Source organism: Spinacia oleracea, chromosome 4, assembly GCF_020520425.1.
Source record: "Spinacia oleracea cultivar Varoflay chromosome 4, BTI_SOV_V1, whole genome shotgun sequence".
Taxonomy (NCBI): domain Eukaryota; kingdom Viridiplantae; phylum Streptophyta; class Magnoliopsida; order Caryophyllales; family Amaranthaceae; genus Spinacia; species Spinacia oleracea.
The window spans coordinates 10,925,724-10,953,512 of NC_079490.1; the positions used below are offsets into that span (position 1 = coordinate 10,925,724).

General features: G+C 35.9%; 1 protein-coding gene and 2 long non-coding RNA genes across 6 annotated transcripts; 2 read left to right on the forward strand and 1 right to left on the reverse strand.

Annotated features, from left to right (window-relative positions):
• Positions 1-352: 352 nt before the first annotated feature.
• On the reverse strand, positions 353-3,209 carry LOC130459481 (uncharacterized). Of its 2 annotated transcripts, XR_008918895.1 has the most exons (6): positions 2,450-3,209; positions 2,261-2,334; positions 1,354-1,407; positions 1,155-1,245; positions 871-1,066; positions 353-520 (listed from the first exon to the last, which is right to left on the reverse strand). It is a non-coding gene; the product is annotated as an uncharacterized lncRNA (long non-coding RNA). The 2 variants fall into 2 exon arrangements; XR_008918894.1 differs by having other exon boundaries at positions 2,261-3,209.
• Positions 3,210-3,582: 373 nt separating this feature from the next.
• LOC130472370 (uncharacterized) lies at positions 3,583-7,481 on the forward strand. Of its 3 annotated transcripts, none has more exons than XR_008932489.1 (6): positions 3,583-3,845; positions 5,118-5,150; positions 5,238-5,329; positions 6,413-6,531; positions 6,697-6,810; positions 7,097-7,481. It is a non-coding gene; the product is annotated as an uncharacterized lncRNA (long non-coding RNA). The 3 variants fall into 3 exon arrangements; XR_008932488.1 differs by having other exon boundaries at positions 6,430-6,531; positions 6,694-6,810; XR_008932487.1 differs by having other exon boundaries at positions 3,586-3,845; positions 6,430-6,531.
• A 16,148-nt stretch (positions 7,482-23,629) lies between these two features.
• LOC110779981 (uncharacterized) lies at positions 23,630-26,147 on the forward strand. The gene is made up of 2 exons (XM_021984423.2): positions 23,630-24,084; positions 25,797-26,147. Exons 1-2 carry the CDS (start codon positions 23,725-23,727, stop codon positions 25,956-25,958), a joined length of 522 nt encoding a protein of 173 aa, XP_021840115.1. The 5' UTR covers positions 23,630-23,724; the 3' UTR covers positions 25,959-26,147.
• The last annotated feature ends 1,642 nt before the right edge of the window (positions 26,148-27,789 follow it).

Genomic DNA, 27,789 nt, shown 5'->3' on the forward strand with positions numbered 1-27,789 from the left:
AAAAGCTCTCGACGCAAATGACTAAAAGTCATTTGCGTCGCACATTTGTGCGACGCAAATGAACCTTATTTGCGTCGCACATTTAGCAAATGTGCGTTGCAAATGACTTTTCAGCACCATGCCTGAAAAGTCATTTGCAACGCACATTAGCTAAATGTGCGACGCAAATGACTTTTCAGCACCATGCCTGAAAAGTCATTTGCAACGCACATTAGCTAAATGTGCGACGCAAATGACTTTTAGGCGAAAAAAAAAAGTCATTTGCCACGCACATTAGCTAAATGTGCGTTGCAAATGACTTTTTTTTTAAAAAAAAAAATTCGTTTTTTAATATTTTAGTTACAACGTTTTTGAAGAAAACAGGAAGTCTCATGATAGTCAGACACTTCTGGAAATCAGTCAGTAAGAAGCACGATAAGACCATAGAACAGGGCGTTCAAATAATAATTAGCAAGAAGAATGTCCACATGCATCCGAGTACGCATATATACAGTCATTTTTACAGAGCTAAAATGACCAACTGCAAAAAAAAAAAAGGGTGAAAAAAAAACAAATCAGGCAGCAAATAAATTAAGAAAAAAAATTGGAACTATGTTTAACAAGCAGTGGACTCAATCAATAAAAAATCTGTGCTTTTTATTAGGAGATTTGAAGTTTAAATCATAACCTTAAAGTTTCATAGCTACTGTTTTGTTAACTATCCTAGATTCCCAGAAGAAGCTATATACATTTTTGTGAAATAACCTGTAACTAAGGTATAAAGGGATGGAAAGTTTAACTCAAGAAAAAATTCATGGAAGCTAGAGAAAATTGCAGTCACTTCAGAATGGTAAGTGTGCATCACCAGATACCAGAGTTGGAAACTCTTACCTCCTGTAGAAAGTCAGCTATTCCCTTCCTCTTAGGACACCTAAAACCACAGCTCTCAAAAAAATCAATGCAGATGCATCTGTTACATGGACCAACTGTTGAACACATGAAACAATCTGAAATGAAGTAGAACTGTCCAAGCCATTCGTAATTTCATCCATAAAGAACGCCTTAATCGGCCCAACAATCATCTCACCTGCAAAATTCCATTATTACCATGATTCTTCAGAATAATGGGCATGATCAGATTTAAGTTTTACAACAGTTGTTTTTAACTGAAGCACCTGTAGTCAATCTTTTCTTTTGACCACCTGAGATGCCTCTCCTCATAGCATCACCAATCATTGTGTCAGCACAGATACCTAGACCAAGAATCTGCAAGGGAACATATGACGATTAGTTGAGCACATGATTGATTGCAAACTTATAGTCCACAAACTAACTACAAAATCAAATATGAGGCAGGTTTTATCATATACTTACTTTTTGTATGTAGTCTGTCTGTAGGGAATTCTTCAATCCTTCGACAGATATTGCCTGTTACCCCAAATCACAAGTCTCAATAAACGAAATTACCATACAGCATCATATTTAAGGTAAAACATTAATAAAAATGTTACCATAGTAAAATCAGATACTCATATCATTATTACCTGAATATTGATGCTTCTTTCAATATGAATCTTAAACCAAATCACATGTATGCTTAATTTCAATCACTAATTTAACTACTTAACATAGAGAAATGTTGTGGGAAAGGATGAAGAGGCTCCAGTTCCCTTAATAGGTAATCAAATGGAAATTTTCCCGAGAAATAATCAAATATCTCAAGATTCATGTACCCTCATATAATCTTTGTCAAAGAGGAGAGGTACCTAGATTAATAAGAAATGGACAATCTCTTTTTCTTTCTTTCATAACGATGATGACGACAGGGTTTTGAATTTTTCATAATATACTTTGGCAGTGTCTTTTCCTGCAGTTCTTTCTATATACAAAAAGCTCCACAACAAATAACTCAAAAAAGAAAGAAAAAAAAAGTTCCATTGAAGGGTGAAAATTGCGAGATTTTCCTTCGTTGGTGTTAGTTTAAAATCAAGTGTTTTGCTATCCCTTATATTTCCAAAAATAGTATCAGTTTCGGAATTATGACATAATTACAATTTGTTCAAAGTTAATAATTCATAGTATTTCTAATTTAAGGCCTGTGATACATAGTCCCCTGAGGGCGACATTTAGCAATTTCCTTATATTTGATCCATATTAAATACAAATGCAAAGAGAAATGCCAAATTGGCCCATTTCTATCATAAATTCATAATAATTCATATAATTTCTTCCCCTCTCTGGATTTATAGAACATATCAAAGGGAGATTTAGTGAGATGCACCTGTCATCAATATCCATGTTCCGGTTCTTCTATTTTCGGGTGTGCACCTTTCATAATTCAATCTTAAAATTCAACTAAAATGAACAACTAAAATTCAATCAAAATATCCACAATAATAATTAAATTGCACAATTAAAATTCAACTAAATAATATCAAGATTAAAATTCAATCTTAAATGTAAATAATACCTAATTAATTATTGAAGAGAGGACAGACGACACAGGGGGCGGTGGCTGTGAGCAGGGACGGCGTGCAGGGGGCGGTGGTAGTAAGGGAGGTGTGCAGGGGCGGTGTGCAGGGGTTGTGAGCTGCGACGGATGTGAGAGCCGCGGCGGCTGTGAGAGCAGCGGCGGCTGTTAGCCGCGACGACAGTGTGCAGCGAGGAGATGCGGCGGCAGTGAGAACGACAGAGAAGAGGACAACCACTGCGCAGGAGGAGACGAGGTTCAGCGCGCAGGGAGAAGAGGCCGGAGGACGAGTATGCTTGCCGGAGGAAGAACGGCCGTCGCAGTTGGCCTGGGTGCAGTGAGAAGTTGGACCAAGGAAGGAAGCGGGCTAGGAGGACAAGGCAGTGAAAGGAGAAGCAGACATTCGATTTAGGTTAGAGCAAAGTGAGAATAGCTAGGTGAGTGCCAAACCAAATTCTGAAAAGTTTCAAATTCATTTGCCTCGCAGTATTACTAAACTGCGATGCAAATAACTTTAAGAGGTTTTTAAAGTCATTTGCCTCGCAGTTTAGTAATATTGCGAGGCAAATGAGTGACTCAATTGCGTCGCAGCTCTACTAATCTGCGACGCAAATGACTTTAAGAACATTTTAAAGTCATTTGCCTCGCAGTTTAGTAATACTGCGACGCAAATGACTAAAATTAAAGCTAAAATTTTTCATTTGCGTCGCATGTCTATGGTTGCGACGCAAATTCACCGATGCAAATGAGCCTTTTTCCACTAGTGTAATAGAGTCCTAGCAGGATTCTAATTAAACTAATTAATATCCTAATAGGATTATAATTCCTTTTTCATACCTCTATAACACTACTACAAAAGTTAGAATATGTAACGCTAAATAGAGTACGGTTAAGTGTTTTAAGCGTTTCATAGGATAATAGAATACGGTTTTCTCTAATAACAGTTCTATGGGAGAAAGAATACAGAACGGTTACATCACTTAACCGTTTCATATTTTTTACCATAATAAAAAAAAAAATTTAATATATACAATATTTAAATCAATAACATATAGAGCGGTGTTTTAAGTCCTTGATAACTGCGTACTATATTCTCATTAAAAAAAAAAAAAACTAATTCTGCGGGATTAAATTAATCAAACCTTAGAATAAAAAACCTCTAGCAAAACCAAAACCTAAACATTCTACTCTATCTCCTACAAAACCTTAACCATAATCGTGCAAAACAAAAACCCTTCTAACAAAACCCCCAAATTCAATCTCCCGCAAAATCTAGACTATAATCGCGCACCACCACCAGATCACCGCCGCACAAATGTACCGCCACCGCGCTACTGTTCCGCTGCTTCTTTTCAACCTCTGGTGACCATCGCCTCTCCACACTCCGAATTTCGAGGTTAGTATTCTTAGTTTTGTTCTAAATCTTTATCCTGCAACTAATAATGTTCTTAATTACGAAATTGTAATGTCGAATTGATGTTTTAGGTCGAATCATAAAGGAGGGTGTAATAATTAAATCGAATTACATTTAATTTAGTAGGATTATTGCAAAAAAATCTGGTGAATTTAGTCAAATTAAACTGAATTTTTTAGTTAATATGATTTAAGTTTGATTAAATTGAAATTTGCAGTTAGGGAAAGAAAGGGGATAATGAAAAATTGAATTCTTCAAGGATCTGGATTATCTTTGAATTTTCTACTTTTAGTACTGGTTTGTTGTCTATTGAGTGTTATATGTAGATGCAATGTGTAGTTGTTAGAATAAGCGCATGCTGCCTTCACCTTTGCCGAAAATCGACAGTGTCGTCAGGACAAGCTCCTGAATAGGCTAAACTGAACAAGTTGTTCTTCAGATCATACCCAATGTGAGCATTCCTTTGTTGGTGAAATGCTAATACGGACACCTTACCCTCACTTTCTTTGAGCCTATAGCCAGGCAATATAACCCTGAGTGCCTTATCCATAAATTTGCATCATATAACATGTAGACGAGGCCATTGAAGTGGAACATCGCCTCTGCAGCTTTGCTGATGAATGTAGTTCATAACACTAATCACGGTACATAATCAGACTAGTCGAGGTGATAGTTTCTTTCCTTCGGGAATCCAAATGTGGTGGACACCCTTAACATTTACCAGACATTGAATATAAATATCAGACCCTTTCTGCCTTATGGATAAAATGCATTTACCTGACCTCCACTCTTAGAAAAAGTTGTATATTTGATGTTCTCTTGATGTTTGAGTAGTGAGGGGGCTCATAATTGGTTGTTTGGTAATTGGTAAGAGTTGAGCGCTGTTTTTCCTGCCCAACAGACGACAATTAAGACTAGCTTAGCACAGCTCTCTGTTTATTCCTTGTAAAGTTAAGCTCAGTTTTCAGGTATAAGTCCTACATAAGGAGTTTTTGTTTACTCCTTGCAACTTAAGTCGATGATGGTTAGTTAGGTTTCGATTAATAGAACAAAGTTGAACTAAAAAGCAATAAAAATAAAATGTATCCTCTTCTTAGATGTTTTCAGAATAATTGCTTTCAGTGAAGTGTATTTATGGTCAATTTTCTGTTGCTGTTTTTTTTCTTTTTTCTATCTTCTTTTGTTTCTATCAATAGTTAACTTTCACATGATTTCTTTAATTGGCTGGTGGCACAAATGCTCACACAATAAAAGGGTTGAAGGAACACAGACTTTTTCAAACCATGAGTAATATTCTGACCCTTTAAGTGTCCTTATTGCTCTAGTTTTGTCTTTAATTGAAATACTTAACCCTTTATTAAACCCGTTTTGCAGGGAACCCGGATGATGAGATCTTGACCTGAGAAATATCTAGTTCATGCAATTCTCTAATTGGTGGTATGGCATATGGTGGCTATGCTAGGAAGGTACGTACAACTATATTACTGAAATGGCAAGGTGGCCAAATAATGTAAATTTGTGTATAAATTTCTATTTGGAGAAACATATTCTTAATAAGACTTTAAAATGGAAAGATGGCTAAAGAAAACCAGCTTCTACTTATCATCTTGTAGCTTCTTTCTTGTTGTCATATATATATATATATATATATATATATATATATATATATATATATATTTGCTCTAGAGAATTTTTACATAACCTGTCTGTCTGCACCTCCCTGCTATAAACTGAAAATTCTACATTTATTGGATCCAAAATGAAATGTCAAGTGAACATACAGACATACTGACATAGTCATGTCTGAATATAGAAGAGCTAGGGTTATCTTAAGTAAATGAGCCTGAGTAACTTAGCAGAAAAGCAGTGGGTGAACTTTTCAGACTGCAGCAAATCAAAGTACACATGTATCATAGTGAATCTTTTCAGACTTTTTCCCTATTTCCTAGATCTTCCCTTGTCCCTAAGCATGTTAACCTTCATTACTACTGAAGTCATTCATTCTCCATTAGGTGTACTTATGCTAGATATGACGCGACTACATTATATACACAGAGTACATGGTAATGATGATTACTAAGGCATTTATTGAGTCTGCTTGACATAAGTCATGAGTCTGCTTACTGAGTCTGCTTACTAAGGCATTTGCTGAGTCTGCTTGGCATTTACATAAGTCAGAGTACATGGTAATGATGATTACTAAGGCATTTACATACGACTTGGGTGTTGTAGTTGACATGCTGACCCACTTGGAGGTAATTCTCTTGGGTTTGCTTGAATATTTAAAGGTCTCCGCTAATTGTTTGACAAACGTTAGAATTTCTGTTGCTTTAATCTTTAGTATGCTATGGGATTGCGTTGTAACAGATCAATCCAAGATTTTGTAGGCTTATTGATAAACATTTTCATTGCTCTAACTATAGTGAGAATGTGAATTTGATGGTACTGAAATTTTATCCCTGTACCGTGCTGCAATTATTTGCTTATATTGTCGAGTAATAGCAAAGATTTGCTTCCATTCCGGTTACTCTTTCTTGATATGTACACAGCGTGACTCTCTACTCAGGTACAAAGGTGTGAAGACTCTAGACCTCTAAAAATTGAGTTGAGAGGAAAATGAACAGTGTGATTCGGATGCATACTGTTTGTGCTAGAGCTTTTGGACCTGGTAAAAGTTACAGATACTCAATTTATCTATCTTGGGGTCAATTTGACAGTAAGTGGCATATTAGGGAAATGTGTATCTCATGGAGTCATAAGTGTCGTAGGAAAGTTAGACGCATTGAATTTAATTTGAATGCATCTCATACTGAGCCTATGGCCTTTGTAGCAGATAGAGGAAGGTTTAATTACAAGTTCAATGAAAGAAATACCGAGAAAATTATAGGCAGAATCAGCCACCTGCAGATGAATCTTCACACCTCACACCTGCATCAATAAACCTGCGGTAAAACTTTTCTTCTTGTATATACTCATTACTTCCTGCTCGCACTTACTTTGCTTGAGTTGAGAAATTTTAAGCGTGACTTAGCACATCTAATTGCAAATATTAGTCATCACTTACTGGTTCTGACCTGCTTGTATATGAACTGTCCTGGTTGTATATGTACTTTCCTGCTTGTATATACTCATCACTTACTGGTTCTGTTGCTTGCTGCATGTTCTTTGTTAAATACTATTTCTGCTTGCTATCATGTTCATTTCTTACTCTTACATTTTAACTTGTCTTGTAGTATTTTATCAAAGCTCCCACGTATTCTCAAACTACGATTGACGAGCTAAGGGAGAGGTGGATCTCATACGTTAGCGAATATCACCGACCAAATAATGATGAAGAGGAAGATCATGATGACGATGATCTATTGTGACTTAAGCTAGCTCAAGGAGATGGTTACCTCAGTTCAGTCCTGCAGATGAACCAAGTCTGGTTTCTGTTGTTGCTGCAGAAGCTGTTGTTGCTACATAATCTGTTCTTGCTGCAGAATCTGTTTTTTTTTGTAGTGATATTGGATTTTTTTTTTGATGTACCTTGGATCATTTATATTTTATCAATGATTAATAGGATTGTTATTGAATAAACAATATTATTTCGTTATTTAATGAAAGGATTTTTGGACAGATCGTGTGGATATCATTTTTATTATATCTTTTTAGATTTGGTTTACATACTAGAATTGTATCCTATTTTAGGGATGCGTGTGCTGCTATTTTTAAATAATATTAAAAAAAGGGGTAGAATATAGAATGGTTGTGTAAGGAAACGACTTTCTATCTTAATATTAAACATGAAGTATATAGTACGCCTATGTACGGAAGATGTTCTGTATCTCAATATTTAACAGAAAGAATAGAGGACGGTTATGTACGGAAGGCGCGCTTTATAATAAAGTATAGGAGACGGTTATGTACGTTAAGCGTTCTATATTCCTTCTCCATTTTCTGATTTTAGGAAGGGAATAGAGGACGCTTATCTCTTATCATCGTACTTTATAACTAGGTATATATAACGCTTCTTTTACCCGTTTTATAAACTTTATAGCGCGCTGAGTTGGAGAACGCCTCTAAGGCGTCCTATAAGGTGTATTTCAACAGTACTCTATGCCCTTTTTTGTAGTAGTGTAAATAAGTGCCTAGGGTCATAATTTATAGACACAATTGAAGTATTCAAAGGGTAAGTTTTTGAAAGAAAAATCAGCCATACAGTTGCAAACACAATAGCCGAAATTTCTAGTAACCTTAAGGGCGATTCTAGTGTTAGGTTATAATACATATGACAATTCATAAATCATGCGGAAAAACCATAAAGCCAGGAAAGCATATTATTTACACATAATCATTTAGCATAGAATAGATGCATACATGTTGTAGCGTGCCTTCCCTAGCTGCGCCCGAACCGAACAAGAACAAGTTTTTAGGACTCCAAATGTCGTCCCTCCGTAGATAGTCCACAGTACGTCCGGATCCGCCTCAAGTTAGACCAACTAGAATCGCCCTTAAGGTGCTTGGGAATTTCGGTTATTATTGCAAGTGTATGGCTGATTTTTATTTCAAAAACTTACCCTTTGAATACTTCAATCGTACCCATAAATTGTGACCCTAGGCACCTATTTATAAGAGTATGGAAAAGGAATTGTAATCCTACTAGGATGTGGATTTGCTAATTAGAACTTTATTAGGACTCTAAATAACAAAGCAAATCTAATAGGTTTAGGATTTTAATCTTTGCACAAATCCTAATAGGATTAGGATTTCCCGCACAACCATCGCACAAGCCGTGCACCCGCGCAGGCCTTGCGGCCCACGACAGGTGCACAACCCACGCTGCTGTGCTGCGCGCGCGCGCGCCCTTGGCTGGGTCTGGCCTTACGCTGGGCCTGGTCGAGGCGTGCGTTGGTGCGTGCGGCTCGCTGGGCGATGGCCTGGCTTCGTGCTGGGCCTTCGTCTAGCGGGCCTCGTCCGATGCTAATTCGTACGATACGCTTCCAATTAAATTCCCGATTCCGGAATTCATTTCCGATACGAACAATATTTAATATTTCCGATTCCGGAATTAATTTCCGTTTCGAACTAATATTTAATATTTCCGTTTCCGGATTTATTTTCCGATTCCGAAAATATTTCCGATTCTGACAATATTTCCGTTTCCGGCAATATTTCCGATTCCGGCAATATTTCCATTTCCGATAATATTTTCCGATACGTACCATGTTTCCGTTTCCGGCAACATCTACGACTTGGATAATATTTATATTTCCGATACGATCCATATTTCCGTTTCCGGCAATATCATCGTTTCCGGAGTATTCATTTCTTGCTTGTGACGATCTCAGCTCCCACTGAAACCAAGATCCGTCGATTCCGAATATCCATAGATAGAGTATTTAATGCCATTAAATACTTGATTTGTTTAAGTACTATTTGTGTGACCCTACGGGTTCAGTCAAGAGTAAGCTGTGGATTAATATCATTAATTCCACTTGAACTGAAGCGGCCTCTAGCTAGGCATTCAGCTCACTTGATCTCACTGAATTATTAACTTGTTAATTAATACTGAACCGCATTTATTAGACTTTAACATAGAATGCATACTTGGACCAAGGGCATTATTTCCTTCAGTCTCCCACTTGTCCTTAGGGACAAGTGTGCATTTCCTAATTCCTTTGTCGCTCGATGCTTGCTCTTGAACATAAGGTAAGATTTGTCATCCTTATTATGTCCAGAGGTGTTTCTCGGTTTCAGAGTTCAACTGATCAAATTAACAGATAATCATAGCCTATGATTCATCCGAGCACGGCCATGCATTTCACAGTTTCTAGCTCTCCGAGTGGCCTTGTACGACTTTTAAGCATCTCATCCCGATTTATGGGAGGACAATCCCAATCTTGCGATCTTGAGATTAGACTTCGTTTGATAGGTGATTACCTGAGAATTGCCTTTATAGTCTCCTTTTACGGTGCGACGGTTGGTCAACGTCAAAGCAACCAGTTCTCAAACAAGTAATCTCAAATCACTCAGGCATTGAGGATTTAGTGTCTAATAATTTTAATGAAATTTACTTATGACAGATTTTCATCTCTTACAGTAAAGTTTCATAGGTCTTGTCCGATACTAGTCTTCCCAAAGTAAGTATCTATGCAAATGATTATGACATTGCCATGTCCACATAGTTCAAGAAACAGAACTACTAGTCATCTTGCATTCTAGTCGTCTAACGTTTTCTATTCGTCCAATTTTATAGAAAACTCCGACTAGGGACCATTTTCAACCTTTGACATTCAAGTTCACTTGATAGACATTTCTTAGTCACAGGACTGGTCCTGACAGTCTATCTTGAATATATCGTCAAATTGAAGGGACTCATCATTTAATAAACCACAAATTAAATGGAAAAATGAATTCTATTCATTTATTGTGAATGATTAACCAATAATGTTTTACAGAGATTTAAACTCTAAAAACTTTAAAACATTAAATAAGGACATCAAAGCCATTCTCCAATATGCTTGATTCCCATAGCTGCAGTGTGCGAGTTGTGCTTCGCCTGCGGCAGAGGTTTAGTCAATGGATCTGATATGTTGTCATCAGTTCCAATCTTGCTTATCTCGACTTATTTTCTTTCAACGAACTCTCGTAGAAGGTGAAATCTACGAAGTACATGCTTGACTCTCTGGTGGTGTCTAGGCTCCTTTGCCTGTGCAATAGCTCCGTTATTATCACAATATAGGGCTATTGGTCCTTTAATGGAGGGGACAACACCAAGTTCGCCTATGAACTTCCTTAGCCATATAGCTTCCTTTGCTGCTTCATGTGCAGCAATGTACTCCGCTTCAGTTGTAGAATCCGCAATGGTGCTTTGCTTAGCACTTTTCCAGCTTACTGTACCTCCGTTGAGGCAGAAGACAAACCCAGACTGTGATCTGAAATCATCTTTGTCGGTTTGGAAACTTGCGTCCGTGTAGCCTTTAACAATTAATTCATCATCTCCACCATAGACCAGGAAGTCATCTTTGTGCCTTTTCAGGTACTTCAGAATATTCTTGGCAGCAGTCCAATGCGCCTCTCCTGGGTCTGACTGGTATCAACTCGTAGCATTGAGTGCGTACGCAACATCCGGGCGTGTACATATCATAGCATACATTATTGAACCAATCAATGATGCATATGGAATCCCATTCATTCGTCTACGCTCATCAAGTGTTTTTGGGCACTGAGTCTTGCTTAGAGTCATTCCATGAGACATGGGTAGGTAGCCTCGCTTGGAGTCTGCCATCTTGAACCTATCAAGTACCTTATTGATATAAGTGCTTTGACTAAGTCCAATCATCTTTTTAGATCTATCTCTGTAAATCTTGATGCCCAATATGTACTGTGCTTCTCCTAGATCCTTCATCGAAAAACATTTCCCAAGCCAAATCTTGACAGAGTTCAACATAGGAATGTCATTTCCGATAAGTAATATGTCGTCGACATATAATACTAGGAAAGCAATTTTTCTCCCACTGACCTTCTTGTATACACAAGATTCGTCTGCGTTCTTGATGAAACCAAAGTCACTGACTGCTTCATCAAAACGTATATTCCAGCTCCTGGATGCCTGCTTCAATCCGTAGATTGATTTCTTTAGCTTGCATACCTTTTTAGCATTCTTTGGATCCTCAAAACCTTCAGGTTGTGTCATAAACACAGTTTCTGTTAAAACGCCGTTTAAGAAAGCAGTTTTGACATCCATCTGCCATATTTCGTAATCGTAATATGCAGCGATCGCTAACATTATCCGAATAGACTTTAGCATTGCAACTGGTAAAAAGGTTTCATCGTAATCCACACCGTGGACTTGCCTGTAACCATTTGCAACCAATCTAGCTTTGAAAACTTCAAGTTTCCCATCCTTGTCCTTTTTCAGTTTGAAAACCCATTTGCTTCCAATGGCTTGGTAGCCATCTGGCAAATCGACCAAATCCCATACTTGGTTTTCAGACATGGAGTCTAATTCAGATTGCATGGCTTCTTGCCATTGCTTGGAGCTAGGGCTCGTCATAGCTTGTTTGAAAGTCGCAGGTTCATCACTTTCAAGTAATAGAACATCATAGCTCTCGTTCGTCAAAATACCTAAGTACCTTTCCGGTTGAGATCTATATCTTTGCGATCTACGCGGGGTAACATTTCTAGATTGACCATGATTCTCACCAGATACTTCTAAAGATCTCTGAGTTTCATCCTGAATGTCATCTTGAGCATTCTCTAGAGTTTGTTGTTCGACTCGAATTTCTTCGAGGTCTACTTTTCTCCCACTTGTCATTTTGGAAATGTGATCTTTCTCCAAAAAGACACCATCTCGAGCAACAAACACCTTGTTCTCAGATGTATTGTAGAAGTAATACCCCTTTGTTTCCTTTGGATAGCCCACAAGGATACATTTGTCAGATTTCGGATGAAGTTTGTCTGAAATTAATCGTTTGACGTATACTTCACATCCCCAAATCTTAAGAAAAGACACATTTGGAGGCTTTCCAAACCATAACTCATATGGAGTCTTTTCGACAGCTTTAGACGGAGCTCTATTTATAGTGAGTGCAGCTGTTTTTAGTGCATGTCCCCAAAATTCTAATGGAAGTTCGGCCTGACCCATCATTGACCTGACCATGTCTAGCAAGGTTCTGTTTCTTCGTTCCGACACACCGTTCCATTGTGGTGTTCCAGGAGGAGTCAATTCTGATAGAATTCCACATTCTTTCAGATGGTCATCAAATTCATAGCTCAGATATTCACCGCCTCTATCAGATCGCAGTGCCTTAATCTTCTTGCCTAATTGATTCTCTACTTCACTAAGAAATTCCTTGAATTTGTCAAAGGATTCAGACTTATGCTTCATTAGGTAGACATAACCATATCTACTGAAGTCATCAGTGAAAGTGATAAAGTAGCTGAAACCACCTCTAGCATTTGTACTCATTGGTCCACATACATCTGTATGGATTAAACCCAATAGTTCATTTGCTCTTTCTCCAACTTTTGAGAAAGGTTGCTTTGTCATTTTGCCAAGTAAACATGATTCGCATTTACCATAATCATCTAAGTCAAATGGTTCTAGAATTCCTTCCTTTTGAAGTCTTTCTAAGCGTTTCAAGTTTATATGGCCTAATCGACAATGCCACAGATAGGTGAGATCTGAATCATCATTTTTGGCCTTTTTGGTATTTATGTTATAAACTTGTTTGTCGTGATCTAATAAATAAAGTCCATTGACAAATCTAGCAGATCCATAAAACATCTCTTTAAAATAAAACGAACAACTATTGTCTTTTATTAAAAAGGAAAATCCCTTAGCATCTAAGCAAGAAACTGAAATGATGTTTTTAGTAAGACTTGGAACATAGAAACATTCTTCCAGTTCCAAAACTAGCCCGGAGGGCAACTACAAATAATAAGTTCCTACAGCTAATGCAGCAATCCGTGCTCCATTTCCCACTCGTAGGTCGACTTCACCCTTGCTTAACTTTCTACTTCTTCTTAGTCCCTGTGGATTGGAACATAAGTGTGAGCCACAACCTGTATCTAATACCCAAGAAGTTGAATTTGCAAGTATACAGTCTATAACGAAAATACCTGAAGATGGAACGACTGTTCCGTTCTTCTGATCTTCCTTTAGCTTCAAGCAATCTCTCTTCCAATGCCCCTTCTTCTTGCAGTAGAAGCATTCGGATTCAGAAGTGGGTTGCTGACCTTCCTCTTTTCAGACTTGGCGCCAGTTTTCTTAGTTGGGCTGGCCTTGTTGCCACCTTTCTTAGCATTCCTCTTCTTACCAGATTTCTTGAACTTGCCCCCACGCACCATAAGCACATCTTGCTTATCACTTTTGAGCGTCTTTTCAGCGGTTTTCAGCATACCGTGAAGCTCAGTGAGCGTTTTGTCCAGACCATTCATACTGTAGTTCAGGTTAAACTGATCATACCCGTTATGAAGAGAATGGAGGATGGTGTCTACATCCATTTCCTCAGAGAATTGCTGATCCAGCCGACTCATATTCTCAATGAGTCCAATCATTTTGAGAACATGTGGACTTACGGCTCGCCTTTCTTAAGCTTGGTCTCAAGAATTTGCCTATGAGTCTCGAATCTTTCGACTCGAGCCAGATCTTGGAACATGTTCTTTAACTCACTGATGATTGTGAAAGCATCTGAGTTGATGAACGTTTTCTGCAGATCTGCACTCATGGTGGCGAGCATTAGACATTTCACATCCTTGTTGGCATCAATCCAACGATTGAGGGCTGCCTGAGTGACCCCGTCGCCTGCGGCTTCGGGAATCTCCTCTTCCAGGACATACTCCTTTTCTTCCTGCATAAGAACTATTTGCAAGTTCCTTTGCCAGTCAAGGAAGTTTTTCCCGCTCAACTTCTCCTTTTCGAGAATTGATCGAATGTTGAATGAATTGTTGTTTGCCATAGTTAAAACTACAATTGAAAAGAATAAACAAATAAATAACCATTCACAGTTTCTCTTAATAAACTTAAATTCTAGCATACATGCATAATTCAATGTTCATTAAGCATTTTATTCAAGCTATGTGTTCCGGCAGGTGTGAATAAAATGATTCCAAGATCCTAAAATCATTGAAGAATTAAGCACAGTTTGTCGACTTAATTCTAAAACACTTTAGGTAAGCAAAAGCCTTTTGCTAATAGTCTAGAAACTATTCTTGGTTTATAGGTACGTCTAAGAACTTATTAGGTAAACCTATCGATTTTGCCACGACATAAAAGGACTCCTTACTTATATCGTTGAGTTTCACCAAAACTAACATGTACTCACAATTATTTGTGTACCTTGCCCCTTTAGGACCAATAAGTAACACCTCGCTGAGCGAAAACTATTACTAGATTGATGTAAAGGATATCCAAGCAAGTGTATATTTTGGCATGGCACCTTTTAACTCAATTTTTAAGTTTGGAACTTAAGGCTCTTACTATGTTGGTTAGATTTTAAGTGAACTAAAATCCTTAATCATGCAACATAATCAAGCTTTGATCTCATGCATATTTAAGACATATTTAAAGCAATAAATAACTTAAAACATGCATAAGATAAATGTGATCTAGTATGGCCCGACTTCATCTTGAAGCTTCAACTTCAAAGTCCGTCTTCAAAATCTCCGTGGGAGACACCATTTTCTTCAAATAGGATAAGCTATAATTAAAACTAATTACAACTATTTGATGGTACGCAGACCATATTTGAATTGAAAAACAATTTTGGTACTTTAGACCAATTACATTCAAATTAATGGTACGCAGACCATATTTTCTATCCTATTTGGGCCATACTAGTCACTTCATAACCTGCAAAACAGTACATATACAATATATACCATTCACCCATTCATTAACATGAATGGCCCACATAGCTGGTTAGTAAAACACATTATGCATCACATAAACATTTGCAGCAATTAATCAAGGGCACCAATAATCTACAAATTATTCAGTCCTTATTAATTCTAATCAAGTTGTTTTAACCTTAAGGATTTGTAGACCTAATCAAGAGTTTATGACTAAAAGGGCTCCCACTTAAACCAATAAATTCATATGCTTTACTAATTTTAAACATAAAAATGTATTTCTAGTCTAACCGGAAACATACAAATTTAATTAAAATTTAAAGCTCATATAAATTTATAATTGAATCCACAAATTTAATTTAATTTCAGTCGTATTTAAATTAATTCATGATTTTAATTTTAGTAAAATAATTAGAATAAATAAAATTTATTATAATTACAATATTCAAAATTAAAATCCAAGAAAATAATTTAAATTATTAATTTTAAAATTAATTAAAATTACGTAAACTGAAAATTTCAAATTAAAATTTTAAAACGATCTAATCGCAACGCAACAACCCCACGCAACGCACGCCCATGGGCCACACGCACACAGCCATCGCTGGCCATGTGCATGCAGCCCATGCGCTGCGTCGCATCGCTGCTGCTCACCATCGCAAGGCGCGCGCCATCGCTCGTCGCAACAAGCACGCTGCTCACCATCGTTGGGCGCAGCGCTCGTCGCACGCGCACGCTGCTCACCATCGCTGGGTGCAGCGCTCGTCGCACGCGTTCGCTGCTCAGCATCGCTGGGCGCAGCGCTCGTCGCACGCGAGCTTGCGCTCGCTGCGCGCGAGGCTCTGCACGCTTGCGCGAGGCAGTGCGCGCTGTGGCGCAGCTCGCTTGCTGCCCACACGCGACTGCTCGTGCCTTGCTCTCGCCCTTGCCCATGCGCCCATTGCACACAGCCCACGACACAAGGCAGGGCTGCTGCCTTGTGCTCGTGCACCATGCCCTTGCTCGCTGCATTCGTACCGCATGGGCGACGAGCTCCCTTGCTCGTCGTCGCATGCCCGCACTATACAACACCCCTTAAGGGTAACACGTAGCGTCCATTGCTTTGTGCGTGCAAGTTATATGAGCGAATCGCATAAAAATTAAAAATTTATTTTCAAAATTAATGACAAATTAATAAATAATATTAATTTCATAATTTTAGGGTGAAAAATCGAAAATTTATCATTTAATAGATTTCCGATTAACATGGATTCAAGTCTAGGTCATAAAAAATTTAAAATTTAACATAAATTTACAATTTTTTTATGGTGGTTTTTAATCTTAGGTATCTAATTAAATTATAACTAATTATGAAAATTAAATTAATTCTAAATTATTCCAATTTTCAACAAATTAATCATAATTACAAATTAGATTGCATATTTAACAAGGCTAGGCATTCAAACTTGTTAAACATATACAGTAGGTCAATCAAAAATTCAAGATTTATCAACAAGAATCGCAAATATTTAATTTAACATCTTAAATTTACGAAATTTTGCATTCGAAAAACTAAAACCTCCGAAAGGTCATAGTTAGGCTTCGAATTTGAGAATTTTGGGTTCGGCCGAAAAATACTGTTTTTGTCAAAATTTTAGAATGCCTTTTACATACGGAATTGACACAAAAATCACTCGATTTGGATGAGTAACGAAGAAACTGCCGAAAAACTGCGTACGTATAATTAAATAAACGCAATTTGCAATTAATTAACAATTACGAAAATTAATCACCCCTTTTAATTCTTGCAAATTTGTAATATCTAACCATGTTTATGCAATTTAGATTATGAAAATAATAAGAGGCTCGTGATACCACTGTTAGGTTATGATACATATGACAATTCATAAATCATGCGGAAAAGCCATAAAGCCAGGAAAGCATATTATTTACACATAATCATTTAGCATAGAATAGATGCATACATGTTGTAGAGTGCCTTCCCTAGCTGCGCCCGAACCGAACAAGAACAAGTCTTTAGGACTCCAAATTTCGTCCCTCCGTAGATAGTCCACAGTACGTCCGGATCCGCCTCAAGTTAGACCAACTAGAATCGCCCTTAAGGTGCTTGGGAATTTCGGTTATTATTGCAAGTGTATGGCTGATTTTATTTTATTTCAAAAACTTACCCTTTGAATACTTCAATCGTATCCATAAATTGTGACCCTAGGCACCTATTTATAAGAGTATGGAAAAGGAATTGTAATCCTACTAGGATGTGGATTTGCTAATTAGAACTTTATTAGGACTCTAAATAACAAAGCAAATCTAATAGGTTTAGGATTTTAATCTTTGCACAAATCCTAATAGGATTAGGATTTCCCGCACAACCATCGCACAAGCCGTGCACCCGCGCAGGCCTTGCGGCCCACGACAGGCGCACAGCCCACGCTGCTGTGCTGCGCGCGCGCGCGCCCTTGGCTGGGCCTGGCCTTGCGCTGGGCCTGGTCGAGGCGTGCGTTGGTGCGTGCGGCTCGCTGGGCGATGGCCTGGCTTCGTGCTGGGCCTTCGTCTAGCGGGCCTCGTCCGATGCTAATTCGTACCATACGCTTCCGATTAAATTCCCGATTCCGGAATTCATTTCCGATACGAACAATATTTAATATTTCCGATTCCGGAATTAATTTCCGTTTCGAACAAATATTTAATATTTCCGTTTCCGGATTTATTTTCCGATTCCGATAATATTTCCGATTCTGACAATATTTTCGTTTCCGGCAATATTTTCGATTCCGGCAATATTTCCGATTCCGGCAATATTTCCATTTCCGATAATATTTTCCGATACGTACCATGTTTCTGTTTCCGGCAACATCTACGACTTGGATAATATTTATATTTCCGATACGATCCATATTTCCGTTTCCGGCAATATCATCGTTTCCGGAGTATTCATTTCTTGCTTGTGACGATCTCAGCTCCCACTGAAACCAAGATCCGTCGATTCCGAATATCCATAGATAGAGTATTTAATGCCATTAAATACTTGATCCGTTTACGTACTATTTGTGTGACCCTACGGGTTCAGTCAAGAGTAAGCTGTGGATTAATATCATTAATTCCACTTGAACTGAAGCGGCCTCTAGCTAGGCATTCAGCTCACTTGATCTCACTGGATTATTAACTTGTTAACTAATACTGAACCGCATTTATTAGACTTTAACATAGAATGCATAACTTGAGGCGGATCCGGACGTACTGTGGACTATCTACGGAGGGACGACATTTGGAGTCCTAAAGACTTGTTCTTGTTCGGTTCGGGCGCAGCTAGGGAGGGCACGCTACAAAGTGTATGCTCCTAAATTATGCTAAATGATTATGTGTAAATAATATGTTTCCTGGCATTAAGGTTTTCCGCATGATTTATGTTTTGTCATATGTATCATAACATAACATAACTATACTAAAAAAATGCACCAAACAAAACCAGTTTAATTGTTTTTGCCACAAAATGAAAATAGTCATTTTGGTAAATAAATTATACGTAGTAGCTAGTTTGGTAAATAGATTTTAAAAGTAGCCATTTTGATAAATAAAATTGTAAAAGTAGCTAGTTTGGTAAAAGATTCCGATTTCAAATACGTATTGATGTAGTGGAGGAGTTTACAAGATGTCTTATATTGACTATCTAATACGGAGTATACTCTATTTATTTCTCCGTATATATATGATTAATTTTTCAATGCACGAAATGTTGGAGAAGCAAATTAATGTCAGTGATAATGTTCTGGATCTTTCATAAAATACGTGCTTAATTCTTTTTTGTTGGATATAATGCAAAGGGTAAGTTTTAAACACTACCATTTGTGAAAATGGATTTGTCTCATATTGGTTGAAAGGAAAAGGATGGTTTTCAAACCTATTATTTAATGAAAAAAAGTTTGTCCCGCATGGAAAGAAAAAAGACGTACTTTTTCCCATGTTTAAATATGACTAAGTATAGTATATATTTTGAAGTACTTCCCCTAGCGGTTAATTTGGACTAGAAGAGGGCATCACCGTGTGCCGCCACTGCCATCCGGTCGGTTTGAGTTGTGTCCGTGACACGTGTGCAGTGTGGTGACCCCTCCTTTTTGGGTCAAGTCGTACACTGACGGTCCATTTATTATGAGACCGTTCAGTCACGTAGCTCACTGCACACTCTTAATTAATTGTCGCTTGAATTACGTTTCCGTTATGGTTGTGCAATTGATTTCTGATTTTCGAATACAAACGTTTTGATTGCCTCATTGGTTTCTGATTTTCGGTTACAATGTTTTGCTAACTTTAAAATAAGAGTTTGAGATTCATTTGGAGACACGCAGAAAAATTCTTTCTCTTACTCTCTTTTCTTCCCTAATGTTCTGGGCATTATTATGAGTTCGAATTTCCTCCTCAGTTGAGTGCACATTTCTTAGCTAGGAACACTGTGTTAAATCTTGGGGGGAATCGTCATTTCGGATTGCACTGAAGTCGGGGCGAATTTTGCTTCTAAGACAGTGTTCTATAACACGTCGCATCTTTACATACATACATCAAATATTCGACCTACATTTCCTTAACCATTTTCGGATTTTGCAGTATCATTTCCTTCAATTTAGAAGCAAAATTTCTCAACTGTGAAATTTGATTATGGATTCATTTCTTATCAAAACTGATAAGTTAGTTGGAATTAGAAAGATCGCAGTTGAAACTGATAACGTGTAGAAACTAATAAGGTACTTGATTAGATGAGTTGTTTGGTAGAATTAATGTTTTATGGAGCTGAAATTTATAAAATAATTATTCTAAATAAAAAAATGAAAGGTAAATACATGAAAATTGAAGGATCTTAAATTGAAACGTTGCTCAAAGTAACATCTCAATTTAAGTCAATTTCAAGACCTTACATTCTATTTAAGGTGGTTGACAAACCGGTCTAATCATTTAGGCTCCGTTTGGTAGGGCGTAAAACGTTTTCAATGTAAAATGATTTTCCATGGAAAACAATTTTCAAGGGAAAACACAATTCCAAACTAGTTTTACTTTGTTTGGTAACTTAAAGGAAAATGGGAGAAGATGGTGTAGATTGAGGGGAAGAAAGGAGAGGGGGGTAGGGAGGAAAGAAGGAAAAGTGGTTTCCCTCCCTTTCAAATGGAAAAGGGTTTTCCACATTTGAGGGAGTCATGTAAAATTGTTTTACATCCCTTACCCAACCAAACAACGTAAATGATTGAAAAGGGGAAAATCGTTTTCCATGAAAACGTTTTACGCCCTACCAAACGGAGCCTTAAGGTGAATTAAAATTTCAGCACCTTATTATTTAAGACGTCTGAAATGTCATACCAAGTAGGGCCTTAATTTAACTTTATTTGTTCATTAATTTTATCATTATATTACGGAGTATTATGATATTAGTTACAAATTGAAAGAATAATCGCATAAATAGTTGGCCACGGCCAAGCAAGCACGCATGCTTTTGGGCTCAGCCTAACATGCACGATCCTATTCCAAGGTCGACGAGGCATCACACGAGATTGGGTTACCAGCCGTGCTTTGTGCAATTGTGCACAATAAATGTTACTAGGCCCACCAAGGTACGAGCCATGGATAGCCAAATGAGGCCCACTAAATTTTTAACCAAAAAAATATCATATGGAATTAGCCAATTAGGATCAAGTTGCATATTTTTTTTCCTTTTTTTTGGCGTAGAGAGAAACCTTTTAGGTGAAAGATAAAGATATTATTTGATCGTATATTTTATAACCTCCTCAAAAAATTACCAATTAAACTTTTTTTTATTTGGATATTAGACCAACTAAACTACTCCGTAGTTGGTATAATGTATACACATCTGCACACTCTAGACATACTGGTCCTGTTTGGCAATTGGCTGTTGGCGGTTGGCTGTCGGCTGTTTTACTTGGCTGGTTTGACTGGCTGTTCAAGTTGGCTGCTTTTGTTGGTTGTTTGACTATGGATTGGTTACAAATATGTTTGGTAAAATCAGTTGTTGGTTGTTGGCTGTAGCTATGTAAAATGACATTTAAGGACATTTAATGTCTTTTATTCATTTTTCAATACATACTCTGTATTGTGTACGCAGTAAAACGTAATTACAAATAAATTAAAAATAAATTAAAAATAAATTACTTTATGCAATAGTATTAATAGATTATTATTTTAATTAATAATTGCAGAGTAATAATTAATAACTACGGAGTAATAATAAATAATCAATGATTAATAATTAATAGTTAATAATAATTAAATTAATAATAATTATTAATTATGAATTAATCATTAATAATTAATGATTAATTATTAATTAATTATTCACTTTTAGTTATTAGTCATAAATTAATACTCCGTAATTATTAATTATTAATTATTAATTATTAATTATTAATTATTAATTATTAATTATTAATTATTAATTATTAATTATTAATTATTAATTATTAATTATTAATTATTAGTTATTAGTTATTAATTATTAATTATTAATTATTAATTATTAGTTATTAATTATTAAGTATTAATTATTAATTATTATATATTTAAAATTATTAATTGTTAATTATAAATTATTAATTATTAGTTACTAATTAATACGGAGTAATTATTAATCATTAATTATTAATTATTTATTATTAATTATTAGTTAATTAGTAAAAAACAAGGATAAAAAAGTAATTTAGATAGTGAAAAGCCAAAAGCCAACTCCAAAAAGCTAGTGTTACTAGCTTTTCATTTTTGGCGGAAAAGCTGGCTTTTAAGCAAGGTAAAAAGCCAGTTACCAAACATATTTTTTGGCTGTTTGACCAGATTAAAAAGCCAACGGCCAAAAGCCAACCAAAAAGCCAGCAAAAAGCCATTTGCCAAACAAGGCCACTATGTTTTATTTTCGGTTTATTTCGTTTAGTTTAATACTTTCTTGTGATGGCCCTTTAACTGGGTGCTATGTTCGATAGCTAATTACTGGTTAATTTATTTATTAAATCTAATATATATATCTATTACTATATACTAAAAGAGACACCAGGAATGACACGTGTCAATTCCTGGTGCGATTTTTTCCTCCAAAAATCACTTTCCCTAAAAGATGTATCTGTTTTATTTTATTTTTATTCTCTACCTTTTTTTATAAACTATTTATGTATGGAAACAAAATTTATTTTATAAATTATGGCAATAATAGATACGACGTAATAATAATTTATTCAAAATTAGTAATATTTTAGTCAAATCACTATATTAATAATGCAAAATACATCACCTAATATTTTGGTCAAATTACATATTAGCATTTTAGATATGCATATTAGATGAATAAATTTAAACGGGTATGTTAAAAATGCAATAACTATGCAGTAGTTTGGGAGATATTCAGTTAAATATTTTGTATAAAATTATCAAAACCCGTGCGTGCACGGGATCTAATCTAGTATATATATAAAGGTGAGTTTTTTGGAGAGCATTTAGAGCGTCCAAGTAGGATTTCCACGTCATCACGTATAATTAAGTTATTAACTAATTAAATAAATAACATTAGAGTCTTACCATGATTGACTACTTAATAGGATAAAGATAGATTCACAAACTTCTTCCAGCTTTTTGTATATATACACATATAAACTTCTCTTAAGGATCCACAAAAATTCACGTTAAAAATCCCAAACCTCACGTTGAAAATGTCAACCTTCACATCCCAACCCTCATGTTAAAAATCTCAACCCTCACATTAAAAATCTCAACCTTCACCAAATAATATAAAAAAGAATTTGGTGCAAGCATAAATGTTTGTTCCATCGCAAGAATTTTGTACAAGCATAATTGTTTATGTTCCATCGGTTTATGTGTGTCCATTTTATACTACTCCGTATGCCTATTGGATACTGATATATTTGTATTTAAGTTTTTGAGGTGTTTTCGAGGAAAGCCCCTCCGATGCCTAAGTAAGAACGATGCTCGGATTCTAGAGAGAGTTCTCTAGAGAGTAGTCTTAAGGCAATAAATTGGACGTACCTTGAGGTGTGAGCTTTGGCGGCCTATTTATAGTGTTTGTGTAATAAATGCCTATAGGTTATTTATTGCTATTGAGCCTTGGGCCTTTGTTGGTGGCTGACCAGCCATGTTGAGTAGTAGTGGGTTTGATGTTGTTGTATTGAGCCATTGAGCTTTGGACTTAGTGGCCCAATTGGTGTTCAATTGGGAGCCCAAACAATTGCAAAATGTATTTAATCCTCTAATCTACTAACCAAATTCTCGCACGTTGGGGAATCCATATCCTTGCTTAGTTGCTCTAAAGATTATTCTCGCATCCTTTGGTGGTGGACATTAAGTAGTTGCATAGGCATATATCCCACCTTTTACATTACAATCAAAACAAAGGGTATCATTTCCTATCTATAAATAGACAAGTATTAACCTCTTCATACTCATTCAAAACAAGTGTTAATTAATTAACCTCTTCTTTCCAAAAACAACCAAAAGTTAAGAATTTTCTTTCTTTGAGGAAATCAACATGTCTGAGATTGAAATTCAAGCGGCAGTTGGTGATGAGAAGTTGATATTGGAGTTGGAGATGAACAAGGAGGAAAACGAGAATGACAGCATTCAACTAAGGTCGTCAGCCTCAGGTCAAGTGGTGTTGTATACAACCACGGCAAACTATAGCAAAAGTGCACGATTGCATACAATTGATAGACACTTTTGGTCTGGTCGTGCACTTACAAACTTCCCTGCTCTTCCAAAAGGGTACTATGCCGTTCCTAGGCAGCAAGGTACTCTTCCTCAAGGTGTCAAATGGGGCATCGTCTATGCTGATGGTGATGACACTACTGCCCGTAAGTGGGTTGTAGCTTTTGATACCGCTGCCGGCAAGGTATGTAAATTTATATATAGTGATACTTACGTATTTCACAACAACTAAGATAAATGATTGAAAAGTAAGAAATAAGTAGGGGAAAGGTGAGATGTTGTAAGGAAAGAATAATAAAAATAAATTAGGTTGAGCGGAAGGGTGTGAGAAGAGAAGAATAAAAATTAGGTCGATTGAAAAGTTACGAGTACGTAAAAAGAGAATATAAAATAGATTGAGTGGAATGTTACAAGTAGAGTGGTAAAAAAGAATACAAACTTTTATATAAGGCGGTCTTATACAAAATACCACATTGGTGGCATATAAGTTAAGCAATGTAATCAATTAGTTAAGCATTGAAACTAATTAGTTTTGCATTGAAATCAATTAATCAAACACTGGAACCAATTAGTTAAGCACTAAAACTAATTTGTTAACCAGTGAAACCAATTAGTTCACCAATCAAAGTGGTCTTTTTGGTAAGGCGGTCTTACACAAAAGTTGACGAAGAAAGAATAGTATGAATGCATTAAATATGGCGAGTTATCTACGAAAATAGAATAAACAGACTTTCTCTGTCATTTTGAAACACCCATTTAAGGAAACCATCTCATTATTTCAAAACGGAGGGAGTAACTAAGTGGCTGAGTAGGTAACATTTACTTTCTACTAAAACAGACACTGGAAGTGACACATGTCACTTTTTGGTGCAAAAATTTTCCGCCACAATTTTTTCCTAAAATCTACTTTATTTACTTTTTAAAATTTCAATCATTTCTTTTTATAACTGTTTATGTATGAAAAAAGAATATTTGTATACAGATTATTATGGAAATAAATAGACACCATATAATAATAATTTGCGATAAATGTTGGAGTTTTACCCCTTTCGGTCTATGTTGGAAAACTCCAAATTATGTTGCTTCAAAAGAATTAAAGTTTCGGTAAATACAATTTAGTTTTTCCTACTATGAATCATCAATTTTGGAGCGTAATTATTGAATTGATTGTGTAATGTCAACTGATTGATTTGTTGACCATTATTACCTTAATTGATTCCTCCATTTATGGCCTAATTGATGACTAATTAATAACCTTCTATTCTTGTTGATCGTTTCGGCCTATTTAAAGGCTTCTTACTCTAAAGACACAGAAAATTAACCCCTTCATCCTCTCTGAAAATGAAAACACAAAATCTACCATTGTTCTGGGCATTGTTTAAGGGTGTTTTCAATCTTCGTATCCGTCCACACCGGATATGAAGAGTCGTGTAACCCTGGGGGTTGATTGCCATGAGTCCGTGTGTGTAGTGGGGCAAATTCAACTTTAGGGCAGTGATTGATGTCACACCACGACATAATTTAAGATAAGTCATTCTAATTTAATCTGCTATTAGTCATATCTCCTACAATAAATATTTTTTTGGTAATGTTGTAGTCAAGTCGTTATATTATAATGGAAAATATATTACTCAATATTTTGATGAAAATTGCATATTAATCCGTATTACATAGATGATTAAATGATTATTTTTAATATTTAATAATTATGCAATAACTTTTAAGAAGAAAAATATTCCAGTATTCGTGCGCACGCGAGAGCTATTCTAGTATATTATGTTTCTTACTTTACTAAATATATATACGAATTAATCTTTTTATTCGTGTCATATTAGTTAATCATTATTAGCTTGTGATGAGTTTTCTCATTTATTTGTTTTATATTTTTTTTTGAAGGCTTATGCTGAAGCTGGACCAATAGGTCCAGTCGACTGGAATGTTGTTGAGGTTAAATTGGGTATGTCTGGAAGCAAAAGCGAATACACTGACCCAGCTCTTGGAGGCACGACCTCAGCTGAGATTAATGGGCTTAATGCAAGAGCAATATTCCGTAATTGATTTGCTTAATTAAGATCATTTATACTATATGACACATTATGTGTGTGCTATGGAATAATTATGATCCTTTCTTTTTATTTTATGTATGTTGCTTTTCCACATAATTTTAAGTTATGTGATGTTTTCCGGTGAAAATGTTTTCATTTGTAATTCGGTAGAAATCTATAAATAAAGTGTGTTTTTCTTTTACATATTTTCCTATCTATTTTTATACTATAAGTTATAGAAAAGGAGATAAATATGGAAAACGTTCATAAAAAATGGAGTACTCCTTAATTAACATACTCCAATCAATGGAGCACCATTGCCGCAAGTTGGCCCGGCCCTGGGGGTTGAAATTAGGGGCGGCCGCCCAGGGCTCCGGAGGGCAAGGGGCCCCAAAACATACAACTGAGTTATAAGTTAAATAAGTTATAAACACAAATAGTAAATATGAAATGTTGGTGGCTAATTGGTTAAATTCATTTAATGTTTGGCAGTTGACAGGGGTTCGAAACCTCATAACCCCCGCAACCAATACCACCGTCGTAGTGCACAACCATATTTCAGTAATACAAAAATACACACCTATATACATTCATATTTTATTCATATATTTGTCTTTAATATTTTTGTGATTATTTTTTCGTGTGTAAGCAAAATTGTAATCATGTGCGTTGTTGTTAGATTATTCTCAATGTACTTCATATATTTTAAAATATCAATTTTTTATTGTAAATTTGCTTAAAATGACATTTTATAACTCAAATTTTGCGAGAAATGACCTTATATAATTTTTTTTTTGCGAAATCACACCTTAATGTAAATTCTTTTATGAGAAAGGACCTAAGGGAAGTTTCCGGCATTTCGATTTTATAAGGTCCTTTCTCGCAAATAAAAATTACATTAAGGAGCTAGTGATTTCACCAAAAAATTATATAAGGTCCTTTCTCGCAAAATTTGAGTTATAAAAGATCATTTTAAGCAAAACTATAAAAGGTCATTTTTAACAAATTTGCCATTTTTTTTAATTAATGATCTGATTAAACTTATGTATCGCCAAACATAAAAAGTCAAAATGTTATAAGTAAAAGAGCACAACGGGAGTATGATATCTCTTTTCACAAAAAAATAAATAAAAACAAATTGAAATGACTCCAAATTAATTATCACATCTTGTAATTAAAATAAATGAATTAGACAAAAAAAAAAAGTTACTTTGAACATTAAACATGTAGTACTTGATATGTGCATGAAAAAATTAAAATCCAATTATTTTTTTCCAGATTCCCCCCAATCAGAAATATCCAACATCGTAAAGCCTAATCTTTAAATTTTTTTATCAGATCATCGGATTTTCAGATTGGATATTTTTGCACACCCCTACTCCCAAACCAAAAGGTTTTGTACGCACCCGGAGTACAATAACATTATATTGGAATAACTTTTAAGTATTTTAAATTAACTTTGTTCATGCTCTACAATCAGTGGCGGAGCTACGGCAGGACATGGTGGGTCACAGGACCCACCATTCCCGAAAAACAATTTTGAAAACCAGTATAACATAATATTATGTGCCTTTTGTATCATAAAGTGTAAGTTGCCTTACTGGCTTTTGCCGCGCAAACTCAACATCTCATCGCCATTTAACCAGGGATCGATTCCCATTGAACTGTAATTTTACCTTTTTTCACGTTTTTTTCCTTCCGCCCTTGTTTTGTTTTCCTTCTTTATTTCATATGCGTTGTTGTTAAACTGTTAAAGTATCCCCATTCTTTTATGCGTTTCTCATTATTTATTTATTATATTAATGGTTATTCAAAAATCAAAATTATGCTTATGAAGACGAATT